General features: G+C 42.0%; 1 protein-coding gene and 1 non-coding gene across 2 annotated transcripts in view; both read right to left on the minus strand.

The window, feature by feature from the left end:
• Positions 1–16,761, minus strand: part of pcnt (pericentrin) — a 40,567-nt gene extending 23,806 nt beyond the window's left edge. Inside the window, 27 exon segments of the mRNA XM_034207363.1 lie at positions 11–161; positions 286–532; positions 664–798; positions 881–921; positions 1,010–1,121; positions 2,220–2,324; positions 2,496–2,580; positions 2,654–2,773; positions 2,920–3,046; positions 3,281–3,392; positions 3,619–3,719; positions 5,346–5,601; positions 5,747–5,826; positions 5,981–6,209; positions 6,643–6,786; positions 6,880–6,975; positions 7,338–7,556; positions 7,631–8,038; positions 8,470–8,622; positions 9,213–9,603; positions 9,947–10,306; positions 10,664–11,535; positions 11,650–11,799; positions 12,597–12,725; positions 13,154–13,330; positions 15,572–15,601; positions 16,579–16,761. Of these exon segments, the coding sequence (XP_034063254.1) occupies positions 11–161; positions 286–532; positions 664–798; positions 881–921; positions 1,010–1,121; positions 2,220–2,324; positions 2,496–2,580; positions 2,654–2,773; positions 2,920–3,046; positions 3,281–3,392; positions 3,619–3,719; positions 5,346–5,601; positions 5,747–5,826; positions 5,981–6,209; positions 6,643–6,786; positions 6,880–6,975; positions 7,338–7,556; positions 7,631–8,038; positions 8,470–8,622; positions 9,213–9,603; positions 9,947–10,306; positions 10,664–11,535; positions 11,650–11,799; positions 12,597–12,725; positions 13,154–13,330; positions 15,572–15,601; positions 16,579–16,626 (5,078 nt within the window). The 5' untranslated portion in view covers positions 16,627–16,761.
• Positions 16,762–17,956: 1,195 nt separating this feature from the next.
• Positions 17,957–18,029, minus strand: trnak-uuu. The gene has a single exon. It is a non-coding gene; the product is annotated as a tRNA-Lys (tRNA).
• Positions 18,030–18,218: the final 189 nt, after the last annotated feature.

An 18,218-nucleotide genomic window follows, 5' to 3' on the forward strand; every position in this document is an offset into this window, starting at 1 on the left:
TGAAGCTCACCTCTCTTGAGCTTGGTGCAGCCGCTCTTCTCCCTGCTCCTGGAGGCGGGCAGTGAGCTCCTTGACTTCTGTTGCCATGCAGATCTTTGCCCTTTGCAGCTCACCGTCGTACTGGGCCTCCAGTCTCTGCCGCACTATCAAGACCTGTGGGCCTAAAAGAGAACACACAACATGTTACAAGATGATGAAGAACCACATCTTAAAAATTCATTATATTTTTTCAGATTTGATCAGAAACTTATAATGACGCATGTGAGTTTTGAAAATGTGTCTTACTTTCATCATTGTCCAGGGCAGCCTGTAGAGTTTTTAACCTCTCCTTCTCCTCATGAAGTTCTTTTTCAAGGCGTGTCCTCTCGCTCTCCATCTCTCCGTCCAGCTCTGACCTCAGTGCAGAGAGCTCGGCTTGGTGCTTCTCTTGGAGTTCTTCTCTCCATCTCTTCCTCTCCTCCTGCACATCCTCCCTCTCCTGTTTCAGAGCTTCCTCCAGATGGACGAGCTCACCAGCAAACTCCTGTTTCAGCTGTAAGAGTTGGCAGAGACATGTACATATGTGACACGGTTTCAATTCTCATTTTGCATCATTAAATCTGTGTTTCGGTTTCATTTCTGATATATTTACATTGGTCTAGTATACATTGTCAAAGTGTGTACCTTTTGTGTGTTCCTTTGCACTTCTGCATCATGTTGTTTACTCAATGCAGCCAGATTGCTATTCAGAGTGTGGATGATGGTCATCCTTGACTGCAGCTCCTCAGTGAGACACCACATCCTCTGTTCAACCTCCACCTAAGTAAAATCACCAAGAAAGGTCATTATATGCTCCGTAAACTCAATCTGTTATTTATTGGATAGATTATCGAATTCTTACCTCAACCTGCCGTGCTGCCTCCAAATGAGCTCTGGTAAGCTCTGCAATAAATAGATTTGAGAAGTTGTCATTTAATTTGAGGAACCTCTGAATGGCATTAATTCATGTTTTAATGCGTGTGTGAAGTACCTTTTACGTGATGGTCAGATAGCTTAGCTCGGAGTTGCTCCAGCTCCATCGCATGACGAGTCTTCAGCTCCTGCAGCTCTTCATAGTATTGGTCTGTGATGTCCGACTGCACCTAAAGCACAAGTAATGATATTATAACAAGACAATTAGAAAGTAGAAGGGCCTATATACTTTAAAGTGGACCTATTATGCTATATTGGAAAAATATATTGTAGGGCCATACCTATACAAAACATGTCTGTGAAGTTTTTTGCTTAAAATACCAAACAGATCACCCATTGTAGCCATGCCTCATACTGCTCATACCCCTCTTTTGCAGCCCTGTTAGAGAAACGCGGATTTTGGGTCCTTAGCTTTAAAAAAATTTTTTAAAAAAAGAGGAGGCAGAGCTAATGCCTGATCAGAATTCTACCGGAGATAAAGTTAAATTCTGCTGTGATAAAACGTCATCCTGTTCTAAACCACATCAAAGATTATTTCTGAAACAGTATGGAGCTCAAATGCTTTTCCTCTTGCGGGTTTATCACAAGGTGAGTTCCTTTTTTGATTTCCTGCTTTTTAAAAACACATGTGCTCTCCAGTACAGGTTAGCTCTGAGTGTTAGCGAGGCTTGCTAATGTGAACAAAGACGAGATTACGTCCAAAACACGTCAGGCATTGTTTCTGATAGCAATGTTCTGTGGGTCCGCTGCCGATTTGACATCAGATCGGCAGCAAATCTGTATCCGCTCGTTGTACCCCTGTTCTTAAAAGATTTGGGTATGCAGGAAAAGAGAGAGGGTTTTATTTTCTGACGCTGCGTGAGTTCCCCGGGGACACATATTTATGTATAAAAGACATCACAAAGTGCATTTTGCATGATAGGTCCCCTTTAAAATAACTGCTTGATGAATGGTGAAATAGCTTGGAAAAGACACAGCGCCCCCACTGATACATTTTTCTAACTTTCCTAAAACTGAAAAGATTTACACCGACTTCGAACCAGGATTGCTGGAATTCAGATTTGAATGTCACCATCAACAACTACTCATGTAAATGAGTTATCCATCAACTAAATGCCTTACTTGAGAGATTATCTGAACATGTGTGTGAATACTGTATATCCTATTTAAGCAATATCATTGCTGTGAATTTTGCCTGAGATACTGTGTGCCAGGAGCTTCTCTCATTATGGTATGAATAGTGATAAAGGACTGGGATTGCGTCTGACCTGTTGCAGCTCTTCCTTAAAGGAAAGGCTCATAGAAGATTGTAGATAGGAAAGGTCCATTGAGTGTTTCTCCTCCAGCTGAAGACTCACATTGTCAAGCGCTTCCTGGAGAGAAATAACATGTCATAAGGATACCTTGTGATCAAGATTGCAAAACCAACACAGCTATTATGTGCAGAAAGTCTAACATGACATTTCAAAGTGCTGAATATCATATTCATCTAAAAACACAGGGTCTTTAATGTGTCTTATTTTCCCCACTTTGAATGGACGAACCTTGTGTTTCTCCAGTTTGAAGACAGCATCAGAAAACAGATGATCCTTCTCTTCCTCAGCTTGGCCTTGAGATATGGAACTGAAACTGACACCATTATTAAAAATAGTTTTTGATCCATGTTTTCAGTACATGTGTCTGGTGTTACAAACTGACATACCTGTCATCTGCAGTTCTTATCACAGATTCCTCCAAGGCTCTTTCCACCAGCCTCAGCTGGAGCAGAGCTATTTCCTCTCGGTGTCCCTCCTCTGTCGCCCGCAATCTCTGCTCAAAGTACCTAAAGGAGGAGGACGATAAAGCGTTTGGTATTTCTATATTTCAACCACGGTTTGAATATCAGTTTTTAATCTAAATATCACATTTCCAGCCTGGACATAGAAAGACTTTTAAGAGAATAAATGCATTAGGACTGTGCTCTCATACCTCCTCAGGCTCTCCAGCTCAGCCTCATTCTGTTCTTTGATTTCCCGCTTTTGTTCATTAAACTCTGTCTTCAGGCGCTCGATGTCATCAACGCGAGCCGAGCGGGCGAGCAGCTGCTCCTTCAGCTCTGTGAGGAAACGGTCAGATAAGGTAAGAGCACAGTAACACGTAAACACGCAGGCAGTTCTATTTTCCTCAGCGTGTCACATGACAGACAACAGCCATTGTTGATAAAGCCACATGTTTTCTACCCCCTTTGACTTGTGAAGCTTTGATATCCTAACAGTAAGTATTTCAAAGGAATGCAGTAGATGAAATACTGTGTTGTTAAGCAGATGTCAGGCTGGTGTGTGACTCTCACCTCCCAACTCTTGTCGGCTGGTCCTCATGCTCTCCAGCTGGGTCCACAGCTGACCTACTTCTTGTTCAGAGTTCTTTTTGAGCGAGCTCCTCTCCTCCTGAAGGCGCAACACCTGGTTCACAGAGGAGTCATTGTTTTCTTTTATTTATTTTGTTAAAAACTCGTGAATTTAAATGTAACGTTTTGTGAGTTGCACACAATGTTAGATTGATACTAACTAAATAAATAAATAAAATATATGAAGATCGATTCATTAACGATAGGGCATGTGGACTGAAATGAGAAATAACTGGCAACACACAAGCCACTAAATGCTTATTTGTACTGAGTGAACTCACCTCTTGCTTCAGTTGCTCTTCCTTCTCCTCTAGGTGGAGCGCTTGCTGCTCTCTCTCCTGCAGCACTGCCTTGTGGCTAGACATCAACTCCTCTAGAGAACCTACGCAGCATTCACGACAGAGCGAGAAAGGCATAAACAATGTATATAAACAACAACAGAAGTCTGACATGTCATGCTTGAACAAAGCTTTCATACAGCCAAGCAGACAGGGCTCTCGACTAACTTTTTTTCACCATCCTCCCGGAACCGTCCCGAAATACAATCTAAGCCGTCCCGAAATTAATGTGGACCGTCCCTAATATAAAATGTTAGTTTTTCTACATTAGTTAAAATCATTCAAAGTGACCTTTAACATAAATAAAACATCATACAAATCATTAGATGATAATTCATCAACCTTTTTATTTGAGTAAATCATTCAATCACATAAACAAAGGCCAAATATATTTAAACAAACACACAAATGAGAAAATTACTCTAATATTTAATCCAATCAAGTCCCATCCAATTAACAACAAAAATCCAACACTGTCCTGAAGACAGAACCCAGAGTAACCACTAACCAGGATGACAGTCTGTAACACAGTCAGGAGACCTTTACGAACTGCCCCGCCCCCTCGCACACAGACGGGAGAGAGAGATCTCATCTGGATTGGAAAGCTCGAAAATACATCATAGACGCATGTTGTAGTCTTATTGCATATTAGAAACGGAGTTGGTGAAACTAAAACTGCGATATAATGTGTATGTAGCAACAATACATATGACATATATTTTTTAAATGTCTCCAGTCCCGTTAAAAAGTCGGAGCTTAACGTTACCACTGTCTTTAATAATTCCGGCCCGGGGCCCGTTTAATACCAGGGCTCGGTACCCATCCCTACATGGGGAGAGGACTAAATACGATGGAGGGTTCTCTTCTCAGCCTTATTACCCATAGGGGATAAAGAGGAGTAAGTAAATAAAGAGGCCGGCGCTCCAGGGTCTGGTTCTGCTGTGCGTTTTTGTGATGTAACGGTAAAACATTTCAGAATTCCTCCACGGGATGCCATTGTCATTGTACATCACTCAACCCGCGAAATCCACACACTCACTCAGTACATAGCTAGACCCGCGAATTTGCGGGCCAGGAATTTGCGGGCACAGCCAGCTGGGCGGCTAGCTGACAGCCAGCGGCACAGCTGTAGCTACTGTGTGTATTTCGCGGGTTGCTAAATGTTTTGTGCATGTGTGTTTATGTTGACAAGGAGGTTTAATAACTGTGTGCTACACAAAACGTGCTGTCGGTTTCATTTTCATCGCCGTTTGTAGTAGAGTTAGCAGGGTATTTTTATTTTAACTCTCGTCTCAAATTCGTCCCAAAATTATTTTTTATCCTCCCCGACACTATTTTTTTTGGCCCCGGGACGACGGGACGTCCTTAAGCTCGAGCCCTGCAAGCAGATATGAGGTTGTCTTTCAAATCACGACAGCCATCAATCAGCAACCATTTTGATGCGGGAGATGCAGATTTAAAAAAGGGCTGCATCAGTAGGGTTTTTACATTCAAGATCTGTATCAAGGTAGCATTAGGTTATGGATTTAGAATTTAAATGTCTATATTATGGATGAAGCTTTTAACTATTTGGCAAGGCTCTGTAGATTCAAATTATGACCGTTTTCATTTTTTAAATTAATTCATTTAGATGCAGCCTTGGATAATGGCAGTGACTGGAGGCAACTCACGTGCAGCAGCATCTCTGTCAGCACAGGCCTGCTCCAGCTCCGCCTCCAGTTCCTGGTTCTGCTCCTTACTGGAGGTCTGGAGCTCCTGGAGCCTGGCCCCGGACCGCTGCAGCTCTGCCTGGGTCTGGGACAGAGCTTTGAGGGTCTGGGTGAGGTCTGTCTGGGTGGCAGTAAGGCTGTTCTGCATCTCTGAGAGAGACATTTGGAGGTTTGACTCTCTGCTCTCAGCATTCTTATCCCACTGTGACCTTAAAGCCTGAGAGAAAGAAAAGAAGATGGATTTTTTTTTTATTAATTGAAAAATGGTATAGCTTTAAAAATATACAAAAATGATGACAGTTATGAAATAGCTTTCAAATCATAAGCTTGCAGTGATCAAACACAACATTATTAAGCGTTACCTGAATGTCTTTGGCCTGCTCTTCCTCCATGGCAGCTCTCTCCTGAGCAACAAGAGTCTCCCACTGCTGCTGGAGATCATCTAAACAAACAAAACGAAATGAAGATTCACTAACATCAAAGAATGAGGGTGGCCTAGACACATCCATAATAGCAAACATGTCGAGTGCACTTACAGACAAACACCAAAAGAAACACCGTCACAAAAACTGCAAAGCTATCTTATTCGCACTCACTCATCGGTTGTTGCTGCAGCTCACGCAGTTTCTCCTGCTGCTCCTTATTCTGCTGTCTAATGTGGTCCAGTTCTGCCTGGTGCTGGGCCTTTAGGAGAGCAATTTCCTGAGCAAAGGTGTCCCTCAGGGAGCCCTGGGCCTCGGTGAGAGCAGACTCCTGCTCCAGCTGAGGCACGTGGGCGTTGGTCAGGCTCAGACGCATGGCCTCAAGCTCGCTCCTCTTTTGGACCTAAAGGAAATGAAAGCATTCGATACAGAATATCTCAGCGCTCCTACTTATTTTAGTCATGACTGTACATTGCAGGGAATTAAGTGACACGGTTATTCTCCATAGTAAATAATTCATTGTAAGTGAAACATTCGACATTGACTTCAGATCCTTTTTATTATTAAATAGATAAATTGTACATTTAACAGTATTTTTTTACATTTGTATTTCTTCTACACTATATTTATTGATTTGTTTTTATTTAAATATTCTCTCCATATGACTTTTGCATTACTTTCATGATAATTGTATGCAGACAACACCAAGGGAAATTCTATTTATTTGGAAAAAACATACTCTGAAATGTATTTAAACAAATTAGAGACGGATTGAAGTGACATTGTGCCGTGGCTGAAGATGTTCCACTGTGCCCGTGTGCTTATATATAGAATACCTGATGCTGCAGCAGTTCAGCCTGGTGAGCCGCCTCCATGCTCTCCCTCAGCTCCAAGGACACCTCTGTCCTCAGTTGTGTAAGCTCCTCATTGTGTTTGGCAGACAGCTCTGAAAGCATCCTCTCATGCTCTCGCTCAGTCACCTGGAGGAGAAAAAACAATATTTAAAATGTTAAAGTTTATTAACTTAAGAGACTTCCACTGTAGTGTCCAACTGTGCGTTGTATTTATCACACCTGTTTGATGAAGCTGATCTGTCTCTTCTGTTCCTCCTCCATGTTGACCTGCTGCTTCAGCTGTTCTGACTCCAGGTGGGTGTTCAACTCAGAAATCTAATTGTATGCAGATAAACATAAAAGGATATTACAAGACTGGAGGGAACTCACAAACGTTATATTTAGCCTGTATCAGACGGTAAGAGAAAACATGCCAAATATAAACTGCAAATGTATCGAAAATAAATTAGTAGGAATGGCTTTTTGCGATATCCTGCAATTTTACAAAACATTTACATAATACACAATTAATAACCTTAAGTAAAGCAATCATTGGGTGGCACGAGAAACAAATATGGGTTTCTTGGAGTTTTAAGTGAAAATAAATGCATTAAAATGTCTTAATTTAGAAAAAATCCCATCATCATTAATCTGTAAAATGTATGGCCTTTCAAGTGTATGAAGTTTGTAAATCCCACTTCTTGTTGATGTCTCTCCATCAGGTCTTTTATCTCCTGTTGGTGAGATGTCTTTAGTCTTTCTGTCTCCTCCTCAACTGCCAACAGCTGCTTCTCCAGGAGAGCCTTCACCTCCTCCTCCCTCTCCCTCCTCTGCTCCTCCAGGTGATGCCTCACACCGAGGAGCTCTGTCTCCTTCTCCTGGCTCTCTTCCTCCCACTTCTCCTTCGCTTCAGACAACTGTACAAATCATCGTGTTAATATATTGGCAGTAGTGTTTCAAACAGAGCAACATAACTATTAACACATCTTACCTCAACATCCTTAGCTTTTAGCAGGCTCTCAAACTGTTCCAGTTCCTCCTCTAAGACTTGTTCCATTCTCTTAATCTGGTCGTCCATCTCCTCCTCCTTCCTCCTGCGCTCCTCTCTCTCCTGCTCTGTCTGGGCTTGGGCCTCCTCCAGCTTGGCCAGGTTTTGTTCCAAACAGAAGATCTGAGACTCCAATTCACTCTTCACTTGTTCAGCACTGCCCAGGCTCTTCTCCAGCTCTCCCTGCAATCTGTCCACTTCTGTTTGGACATTTACAATCTGAGTACGAGTCCTTTCCAGCTCCTTTGATGTTCTGTCCAGCTCTGTAGTCTTTTCACCTATGAGGGCTGCTGTGGTTTTATGTGTTGTTGTCATCTCTTCTAGACGCAACAGGAGGTGTTCACATTGAGCCTTAGTACAAGAAAGGGAAAATATTATAGGTTTTGGAATAATACACATATTTTTCCTACTCCAACGCTTTGAAGCCTTAATAAAGGGTATATATATATATGCTGGAATCCTGAAGTCAAATGTAATCAATTTTAAGACCCTTTCCATACATTTTAATTTTTAAGACCTCATGGCCACTTCGAGTTTTAACCGGTTACATTGGCGACACACTTTACTATATACAGTATTGATTGTCCTTCCTCCTTATCTTCCAACCATTTGGATGCAAACTTAATTTTCGCTAAATTGATTTATCAACTTTTTAAGACCCCGCGGACACCCTGTAGTTATAGGTTTGGGTTGTCATTTCTCCAGGCTCTTTCTGATAGACAAAATAAAAAGTGTAAAGCCTTTAATTTAGCCAATTTTATAGAATACCAAAAAGCACTTACCTTTAGGGCATCAATCTGTTCTTGGAGCTCGTTAACATGAGCTGCATTCCGATTGGTCAGTTGCTCCAGCTGTAGAGCGAGGCGTTTTAGTTCAACCTCTTTGAGGCCCAATTCACTCTGCAGAGTCTCCAGTTGGCCAACCATGGCCTCAACCTAAAACACATAACATGACTTATTAGTGAAAGACATATTTTAGGATTACAAAACAATTAACAATGCACTGCTCCTAAAGGCTTATTTTTAAGACATCCTATTTAAAGAGCAACTTGCAGGTTAGAGACCCCAGTGAATAAATGTGTAGGAAAATGATGTATACACTAGATTTAAAAAAATATATACATAAATATACACTACAGTGACATCTGGCGTCGTTTTTGTAAGACATTTTTACTTCTGCATAAAAAAAGACCACCCGCGTGTGACGTCACATCAGGGAGAGCGGCCGGTCTAACGTATTAATAAACATGGTTCATATACTCATACTATTCGTTTAATACTTTTGAATAGCCTTAATTTTCGCTAAATTGATTTATCAACTTTTAATACTTTTTAAGACTCCGCGGACACCCTGACATCAACGCTTTAAAGCCTTAATAAAAAAAAACGATTACTGCTGTTGAATGGTAATATTTCTAGCCATCTAAATGGAGACGAGTAATAAATGAAAAAAGCTGCATGCAGTGAATAACATGTTTATCTTCCTATTAAGCTGTTACCAAAAAAACACTTCTCACTCGGTGTACCTGCAGAGTCTGCAGCGGCTTGTCATCTCTGAGCTCTAAGATTTGTTCGGCAGAGATTGCCGGCTGCTTTATCTCCTGCTGAGACAACAGCAGATCCTGCTGCTTCTGATGAGACAGGAGAGCAGCCTGCTTCTTCTTCAGCTCCCCAACCAGCTCATCTTCCTCCTCTGATGGAGTTATAGCAGGAACCAGCAGGGAGGTTTCAGCAGATTCTTTTCCCGTCAACAATACTGCTTTTTCTTTTTCTTCCATTAAGGCACTGAGTTTGTTTTTCAGGTTGTCTTGTTCGTGAGCTTTCAAGTTCATCTCCTCCTCTGCGAGCCTCTTCTTCTCCTTCTCCTCTTCTAGTTCCCAGAGAGCCTGCCTGAGCTCTTCTGTTACCTGGCCCCACCTGAGAATACAAAGATTTAAATAAAGTTAATTCAAATGGCAGAACTACTTTCAGTCAATTTTCTGATATTCCTTTCATATTTTTTTTATTATTAAATTGACATTTATCCAAACGCTTTAACAGACTTTAAGATAACATTCATAATAAAAGTCAAGCTTGTGTAAAGCAGTGGCAATTTACTTGGACACACATGTTCTTTTTATTCCCTTTACATTTTTTATTTCCCTGAAAAGTTTAATTGGGATAAAAGTTGAAACAAGCAAACGTAAAGTGCGTGCACTTTATTACAAAGGAATGTATAGGGATAAAACAATTAACCACATGCCCTTTTAAACTGCATTACCTGCTCCTGGCCTCCTCCAGCTCTTCAGCAGTGTTGATGACTTCCTCCCTCAACACATTCAAGTCCCGGTCCTTGAGAAGCAGCTCGTCACGGAGCTCCCCACACTGCTGATTCAGCAGCTCCTTCTCCAGGTCAGTCTGCTCAAACTGCTGCTCGGACAGTTTACTCGTCTCCAGCTCGTCGGGCGTGGAGTCGTAAAGCCACTGAGATGGAGACTGAGGGTTGGAATTATCAGGGAGAGGGATGCCAGGAGAACAATTTGGGGTTGAGGTGTTATGACGGTTGTCGTCTTCTTCGAGGAAACGGTTTGAGATGGACAACAGAGGCTCATCTCCCAACACTTCACTGTTCAGCTCAAAACTGAGAAGTACAAAGACACATTAAAGTAGCCTATAAACAAGATGTATTTGATATCCCACTTAGAGTACTGTAATACTTGCAGTGTTTCCCATACATTGATAATTAAATATCGTCTGCCACAAATGGATTTTTTTGGTCTAATCTAATGGATAGTGAGGTGGGCTGATGATCGGAAGGTTGCTAGTTCAAATACCGCCTGGAACACCACTACTAGTGTGTCCTTGAGTAAGGCACTTAGCCCTCAGTTACTCCAGGGAGAATGTCCCTGGAATTGGTCATTGTAAGTCGCTTTGGAATAAGGCATTGGTTTTTGTCATTTAAGTGACACACGGAGAAAACATGAAGCAGTTCTCTAACCTGTAGTCTGCAGAGATGTCCAGCTGACCGCAGCGCTCCAAGCTGTCACTGGCCACTGAAGATTGAGAGTGTGCAGGACGATGTGAGGACATGTAGCGCTCCATCAGAATATCCACAGATACATTCATGCTGTTCTCGACAGGTCCTGTTTCCAGGTCAGCTTCGTCTAGATTAACCTTTTCATCAAAACTAAAACCAGCTTTGGCTTTGTTCTGCCGATTCTTAGAAGCCTTGAGTCCCAGGACCTCCTCCTCTCTGAACTTCAGTTCCTTCTCCCTCTCCTCCAGCAGCTGCCTGACTCCCTCCACCTCCTCTCTGTGCTCCTCTTTGAGCCTCAGCATCTCCTCCTCCTGTCTCTGGAGGCGAAGAGCGGAGCTGGCCACCTCCTCACCGAGTCTCCTCTCTGCATCGGCTTCCTCCTTTAGCCTTTTCCTCAGCTCCAGCACCTCTCTGTTCAGCTTCTCCTTCTCCTCCTTGTACTGCTGCATCTCAAGGCACTGGGTTTGGACTAAGCTAAACTGCATTTGGAGGTCTTGCAGCTGTTCCTCCTTTTCCTTTCGCTCCTCTTCCCTGCTATTCTTCTCCTTCTCCAGTAAAGAAAGCACATGTTGGTGTTTCTCCATCTCCAATGCTAGTTCTGCATATATGCGTTGGCTGTTCTTCCGTTCTTCTTCCAACTCCACCCTCAGTTTTTCCAGAGCAGTGTCAGTGCTGAAGCCTTCAACACACGATATTGTCTCAGGAGCTGCACTCCCTGATGGTGCCTCCTTGTGATTGAGGTCTGCATCTTGGGAGCAACGGCCATGCGGTTGTCGGGTGTTGAGGACTTCAGCCCCCGACTGGCTTTTGATCCGCAGAAACTCTACACTGGTCTGTGGGAAAGACAATCCAGAGAGTATGCAGGTTCAGTTGCTGTGCATGTGACTAGTAAAGAGGATGTTTGTAGGTGGAGTGATGCTGCAGATGTAGCTTTGAGTGGCACTTACCTGCTGGAGCTGTCTCTGCAGCCCCTGGATCTGTCCAGCTAGCGACTGCGCCTCCAGCTGAACCAGGTCTCTGCTGGCGAGCGCCTCCTGCAGATTGGAGCTGAGCCTGGCAATTATTTCATTACGCTTCTCCACGGCCTCCTGTAGCTGCTGCAAGTGGATTCCAAAAAATCGTGGGTAAGGTTTTAACAAGGGCAGATATACTGTATGTGCGCAATAATACATTAAGAACATTTTCTGTGTTGCAAAAAAATTAGAACAAATATAATTTGCATATAGAAATAAAAAGAGCTAATTTTCAGACTTTAGAACACGATGTGAGACTATAGTCGAGACAATTTGATGCCTTGAATTCAGGTACCACGACGACTATTATTTTTACAACCTTTCCACTACTTGAAAAAACCCGGTTTAAACCCATTGCTCTCCACATGGACAACATGTAGACACACAGAGCTGTATCTTCAGATCAGTGCAGCCATGCATAAAAGCAGACAGTTACATTCCCCATGGCTTCGTGATGACACAGAAAACAACTACACAAATGCTCTTAATCATACACACTGCTAAACCAAAACTAGACTCCCATTTTCTTATGGGTCACTAAAGCATGAACACAAATGACTCCATATGACCAAACAGATATAACACTGCAACACAGCATGCAAACAGAAACATTGATTTATAGAATAGCTTCAAAGCTCAGTTTCCAATGTGTGAATTCAGAACCTGGGATTATAACGCAGTGTTCATTCATGACATTAAGCCCTGCTTCTTTTTTCCTTGTCATATTAAATCCTACTTAAGCCCAGCTGAGTATTTGAAAGCAACAGCCAAATAAAAAGAAAAAGGGACTACTTAGAAGACATGAAAGTAGTCCGATGCTTTAACATGCACAAGGAGATCAATAAACTCGCCGTTAGTGTTTTATCATTGACTGAGTATACCTTGAGCTGCTCTTTGCCGGTGAGTGCTATCCGCTCCTCTTCTTCAATATCTTCCACAGGGGACGGGCTTTGCTCCAGGGCGGGGGGCTGATCCTTCTGAACCTTTGATTTCTCCGGCTTCTGGGGTTCCTAAAAGATTCAAATGTTATCGAATCAAGGCTTATTTTGTTCCACTGTGAAGAAAACATCAGTGCAGTTCATGTGTACTCTAAAAACTTTCCCTTTAAAAAAAAGGCAGTAAATAATGCCACAGTTAATCGTGACCAGGTTGCTATGACAACATGCCCTACAGGCAACGTAATGGTTAGTGACCCATTTCTCTAATGTATGTTTACAGAGCAGGGGGCACAAACCACTTGTTTAAGCAGACAGTGAGCTAACACATTTAGACAAATACTCCAGGTCAAGTACTGTGACCCGTTAAATTGTTGATGAAAATGACCAGCTGTTTTACTTCAACCAATAGTCATTCATTCTACACAAATCGTGTCTTAAGTCTCCTCTGTAACTCTATTAATGACGAATGACTTCTAATCTCTCTGCGATCAGTGGAGTACCTCATGGTTGGTCTTCTTGTTCAGCTCCGTGTCATTGGCTGAGGAAAGCGCTGCGTCTACGGGTCGGCCTTGCGTCGCTCCGTCATTTTGCGAGAAAGTCTGGCCCTTCCTCTTCTGCGTCTTTTCCGACGTCCCCGCACTGTTGCCTTTCGCCCGCTTCTGTCGGTAGCTAGCAAGCTGCGCAGGAAGGACAGCGAGAGGTAGACGGACACATAGGTCAGGACCACTGAGCACCACCACACTATCAGCATGGTGATGCTCAGGGGCCAACGGTGACAGAGAACTGGAGTCCAGATTTAGCACCTCAGTTGAAAAAGTGATCAAAGTATCATTCTGAAACTATAACACAAAGTGAGCAATAAATACAAGTTGGTGATAGTCCTCACTGTAGGAAGAAAGTAGATGGGCAGCCCTTATTTTTGATGAGTCAGACTTGTGCACCAAAAAAAAAAGAAAGACAGAGCCCACGGAAGCAAGAAGAAATCCCAAACTCACACCCAAAATAGGCTACAGTACACCATAGGCTGACGAAGTATCCAAGTTTAGACTGAGGTGACGATGCTAAATATTCCCAAATCTCCAGAGCTTTATAAACCCAAGAGAAGTGCAGATTTTAGTGACACACATTGGACAGTCTCTCAGCAGACCAGAACCAGCACAAGGCTGCAAAGACAGAAAAGTACATATCCATGTAAGAATTTCTCAGCAGGTCGGAAAGCCAAAATCAGAAAAAAGGGCAACTGGTAAAGAGATGCTTCTTTAAAGCATTGCAACATCCTCTTTGAAATCACAAAGGGAATACAAACACAAAAAAAACAATCAAAAATGTGATCCTGAGAAGTTCATTCACAGTGAAGAAAATCATAACCAATCAAGTCACAATATTTAGCTTCAAAATCCAGGGGGAATGATTTGGTACAAATGTACCTCAGGCCATCTCTCTGTGCAATTCCTCTTTTTAATCGTTGTGTCTCTTTTTCCTCTCTCTGTCGGTCTCTCTTCTTTAAGCAGCTTAAATCAGATTACAGCAGTCCACATTGTGACAGAGACCCTCATGAATCCCTCCATAGATATCTGACAGTCACTCATCAACTGCCTTCCTTGCTGATGGTCAGACCTGGCAGCTCTTCCTCATCAGGCATCTGGTCAGCTCCCCTGTCCAGATGTAGATCTTGCAGTCTGTAAGCAGCAGCAGCACATCGTGCCGAACCCTTCATCCTAAAACTCCCTGCCACATCCCACGTACAGAGCAGAGACATCCACAAACTCTGGGAAGAGGATGGCATGTGTTCAGTGTAAGGAAAAAGGGTGGAGACTGGGAGATGCATTCACATGGAGAGGAGGAGACAGAGCTCTGTGTGAGGCAAGCAGCTTCAGAGCGTGTGCATGCTCAATTTAATTTGAGACTGTATGGCACTGGGAGAGGTACTTGTTGCTTTGTGCAATGAAACACATGAATGTAACAACATTGTGAATGCATGTGCACCAATGTTCATTCTGATCACATCTACATGCCTGGTTATAAAATGACATTGTAGATTTGCTCTGAACTCTTTTTAGTGCCATGCAATGTAACCATCGCCATATCATCTTCCTATTTTGTCTCTTAAGACAAAACAATTATTTCCTCAACCTTTCTTAAAATTTGCTTTTGACCTCACATCATCCTTTCAAGCTCATCGTCACTGAAAAACCTCACCCTTTTTGTCCTTCTATCACCGCCTCCGCCTTCCACAACACACACATCACATCTCAGAGAAACATATTAGCCAGATGAGCGGTGTTTTGCCCAAGGCCGCTTCCACATTACCGAGAGTCTGACTAACTGGCTGGGTGGAGCTTGTTGTGGCCACATCTGATGTTACTGGACTGATGAAAGCTACTATTGTGTTCTAAACAATGACAACACCAAGACGCCTCACAGGATTATGTTTGGTTGTGTTTGACTGTATACATACTTGCCATGCTTTTAGTGTGGCAAAAAAAACTGCGCTTTGTGATGTGCCAAATACAGTAAAGGCAACTGCCAGCAGTGCATTACCATAGCAACACCATTGATGTGAGAAGAAAGTGCAACATGTTGAACCTTGTCAAATCTCATGGGCTCACTGCACCACCTGATGGCCTGCAACCAGCATGGCAGTGTGTGCAAGGTGCGTGACTACATTCAATTAATAATGCAAAACCAATTTCCTTCACAGTTTGATCATCTGTGGTGCAAGTCATTCGATTGAAGAGTGGGATTGATTCTCAAAAGCGTAGAGCAAATATTTCATGGTGCATACAAACTGAAGAAAGTCCTGGTTGCCCAAAAGAACAAAAAGCAAGAAGACCAAGATCGCAAAGAAATATACCCACAAACCCACAATACCATGACAAAGTCTAATGTCTTTGCCAGTCACCAGTTGCAATACTTACCGACTGGCTTCTAGGCATGTCGGAGGCTTTCTGTCAGAGAATATCAGTTGTTCAGTTAAGAAAGTATTTGTGCATCATATTAATGTGCCACCCGCATATTTTGAATGATTTATACTATGAGCTGAGTTTGAACTACCTCATCTAAGAAATACACTTCGAATGGCAACTCTGACCGGTGACCTATTTCTAATTATATATTTTAGACAACAATTGACCTAGTTCAGTTGTTAATACAGGATAGACCATTCTTTATTATTGACCCAGAACTAATGTGGCCTTCTATTGAGGTAAACACAGCTATTTGCTTTTTCTATTTTGACAACACCACAGTAGCATCTTTTGACTCGTTCAAAATAAGTCATAAAAGAAAAAATATTACTACCAAATTCTTTCTACTTCAAATTTTCAAGTATTTTGTAAGTTTCACAACTTTATACAAATAATAAATGTTTTATAAATGTTGTTCTCTAATGGTGAAAGATATGTTCGCTGTTGAAATATGTTTTTGTAAAAATCATATGTTATCCAAACGGGCAATCTAAAATGTGCACAACTAATAAAGAAACCATGGGATGCACCTGCTCTGTGTCTTGAGACAGCTCAAATGTAACATTACAACAACGTTTTTTTCAGAGGTAAGAAAACAATAGTCTATATTATTTCTAAATGCGTGTACATTTCATTTCGGTCTATGCTGAACCCAAAGTGTAAAGAAGTGCTTCAAATCATCAGGCGATCACCGTTAAGTTACTCCATAAGTGTTATTGTTGTCGTTAGCCTTGTGCAAACTCGCTAATGATCAACCCGCGGGAAATGCGCGGCAACCTGATAAAGTTACGAGCACCAGTAGTTAAACGGACAAATGAAATGTATGAAAAACACACAAAACGTACGATTATGTGAAAGTGGGTGTATTGTTTGCAGTGGACCAACGCTATGACAAAAGAGTTGGCTAGCGTCAACTGCTAGCATTCAGTATTAGCGTGCGTTAAAAAAGAGCAACAAACCTTAGCTCTTCCAGTTTCTAGTTTCCTCTGCCGTTCATCGTCATCCATTTCTTTGGTTGGATAAAATCATTAGAAGTGTGGGACATGAGTCCTTATTCAACTTAAAAGCACACCAGACCTTCACTTCTAGCACAAGTTGGCTAAAACTAAATCTTTGAGGTTCCTTTGAGACACAACTGTCAACAGATAATATTCAATATGGCCGCCAAGTCTTTGCAACTCCGCCCTTAACGAGTTTCCCAGAATGAACAGGCCAATCATATCCTTACGTTTCACGTCTTCAGCCAATGGGGTTTTTGCTGCTCCAGCATGTATTACATCGTTCAAAAACGAGAGACCCGTTGACCAATGAAACGGCTGTGTCAGTTCGCCAATCTCAGACTGACGGCCCTTGAAGCCAATCAAGAAAGGCAAACAAAAAACGTACCTTCGCTCACTTTCTTGTGGACTGTCTAAGCCAGGAGTTTCTATGGCGACGAAACGAAACGTATGTCAACTGAGAAGTGGTTAACCGTTACATATGCTTTATGTATGCTTTACAAAACAGGTTAATAATGACCATGATTAATTAAGTTAATGTAAATATGAGAAGTTAAATCTCGTGTGTTATGTGCATTGTGCAGGTTATCTTTATTTACATTAAGAGTGACTGAACCCCATTGGGTAACGTTGCCTGGCCTACACTACAGTCAGGTTTTGAAAGTCTCACTCCCTCTTCTGTTTCTCAGCATAGATGTTGTCAGTGCCAGCGGTACACAGGTGTGTATGGGCTCAGAACAGTCTCATAATACACACATGCACACAGAAGGATTCAAACTTGCATTTCATGATCCGCAAAAGGATTCACACTTGTATTTCCGGATCCACACTTGTGTTTTTCAATGCACACACAAATCCTGTGTATAATGAATTCCTGACTCAAACAAACATTTCATTCCAACAAACAGAAAATATTATATAATAGTTTGTGTAATATTTTTAGCATGGCAGTTTTATGGTTGATAAAACGTCAACATTGAAACGTAATCGGCTGGAGAAGGTAGAGGTGAGAGGATAGTCTATCGTTTGGGGAAAGATATTTCTCCAATTTACTTTGGTAATTTAATTCATTCATTAATACTTGTTTCTTATTTTAGATCTTTCAGCAGATTATGCCATGCCCTAGGTGTATGTATGACAAATACGTTTTCACCAAACTGTAGAACCAGGGGAGCGTGGTAGGTAAGAGTAGCCTAATTTACCTAACTACCAGAGACAGAGAAGGGTTAAAAGCTGGTAGTCTAAACGTTTAGTATTGCTTCAAATGTAATCAAACAAAGTAATATACTAATGCATTTTGATTTACATTTTTAGCTGAGACGAAAGTGAAAAGAACATCCGCCCGAATAGGGACTTGAACCCTAGACCCTCAGATTAAAAGTCTGATGCTCTACCGACTGAGCTATCCGGGCTCTGCTGGCATGTCATACGTGACGCATAATAAACACAAAACTATTTTAAAAAAAAACATTTTATTAACTTCGCTTGACATTTGTTACATTACCGTTTACACTTACAACAACATACAACTGTACAGTTATTTCTGTGTCGATAAAGATAGAGCTTTGAAAGCAGCTACCTAGTAGTAAACTAGTTAGCCG

Source organism: Gymnodraco acuticeps, unplaced genomic scaffold (genome assembly GCF_902827175.1).
Source record: "Gymnodraco acuticeps unplaced genomic scaffold, fGymAcu1.1, whole genome shotgun sequence".
Lineage (NCBI taxonomy): Eukaryota > Metazoa > Chordata > Actinopteri > Perciformes > Bathydraconidae > Gymnodraco > Gymnodraco acuticeps.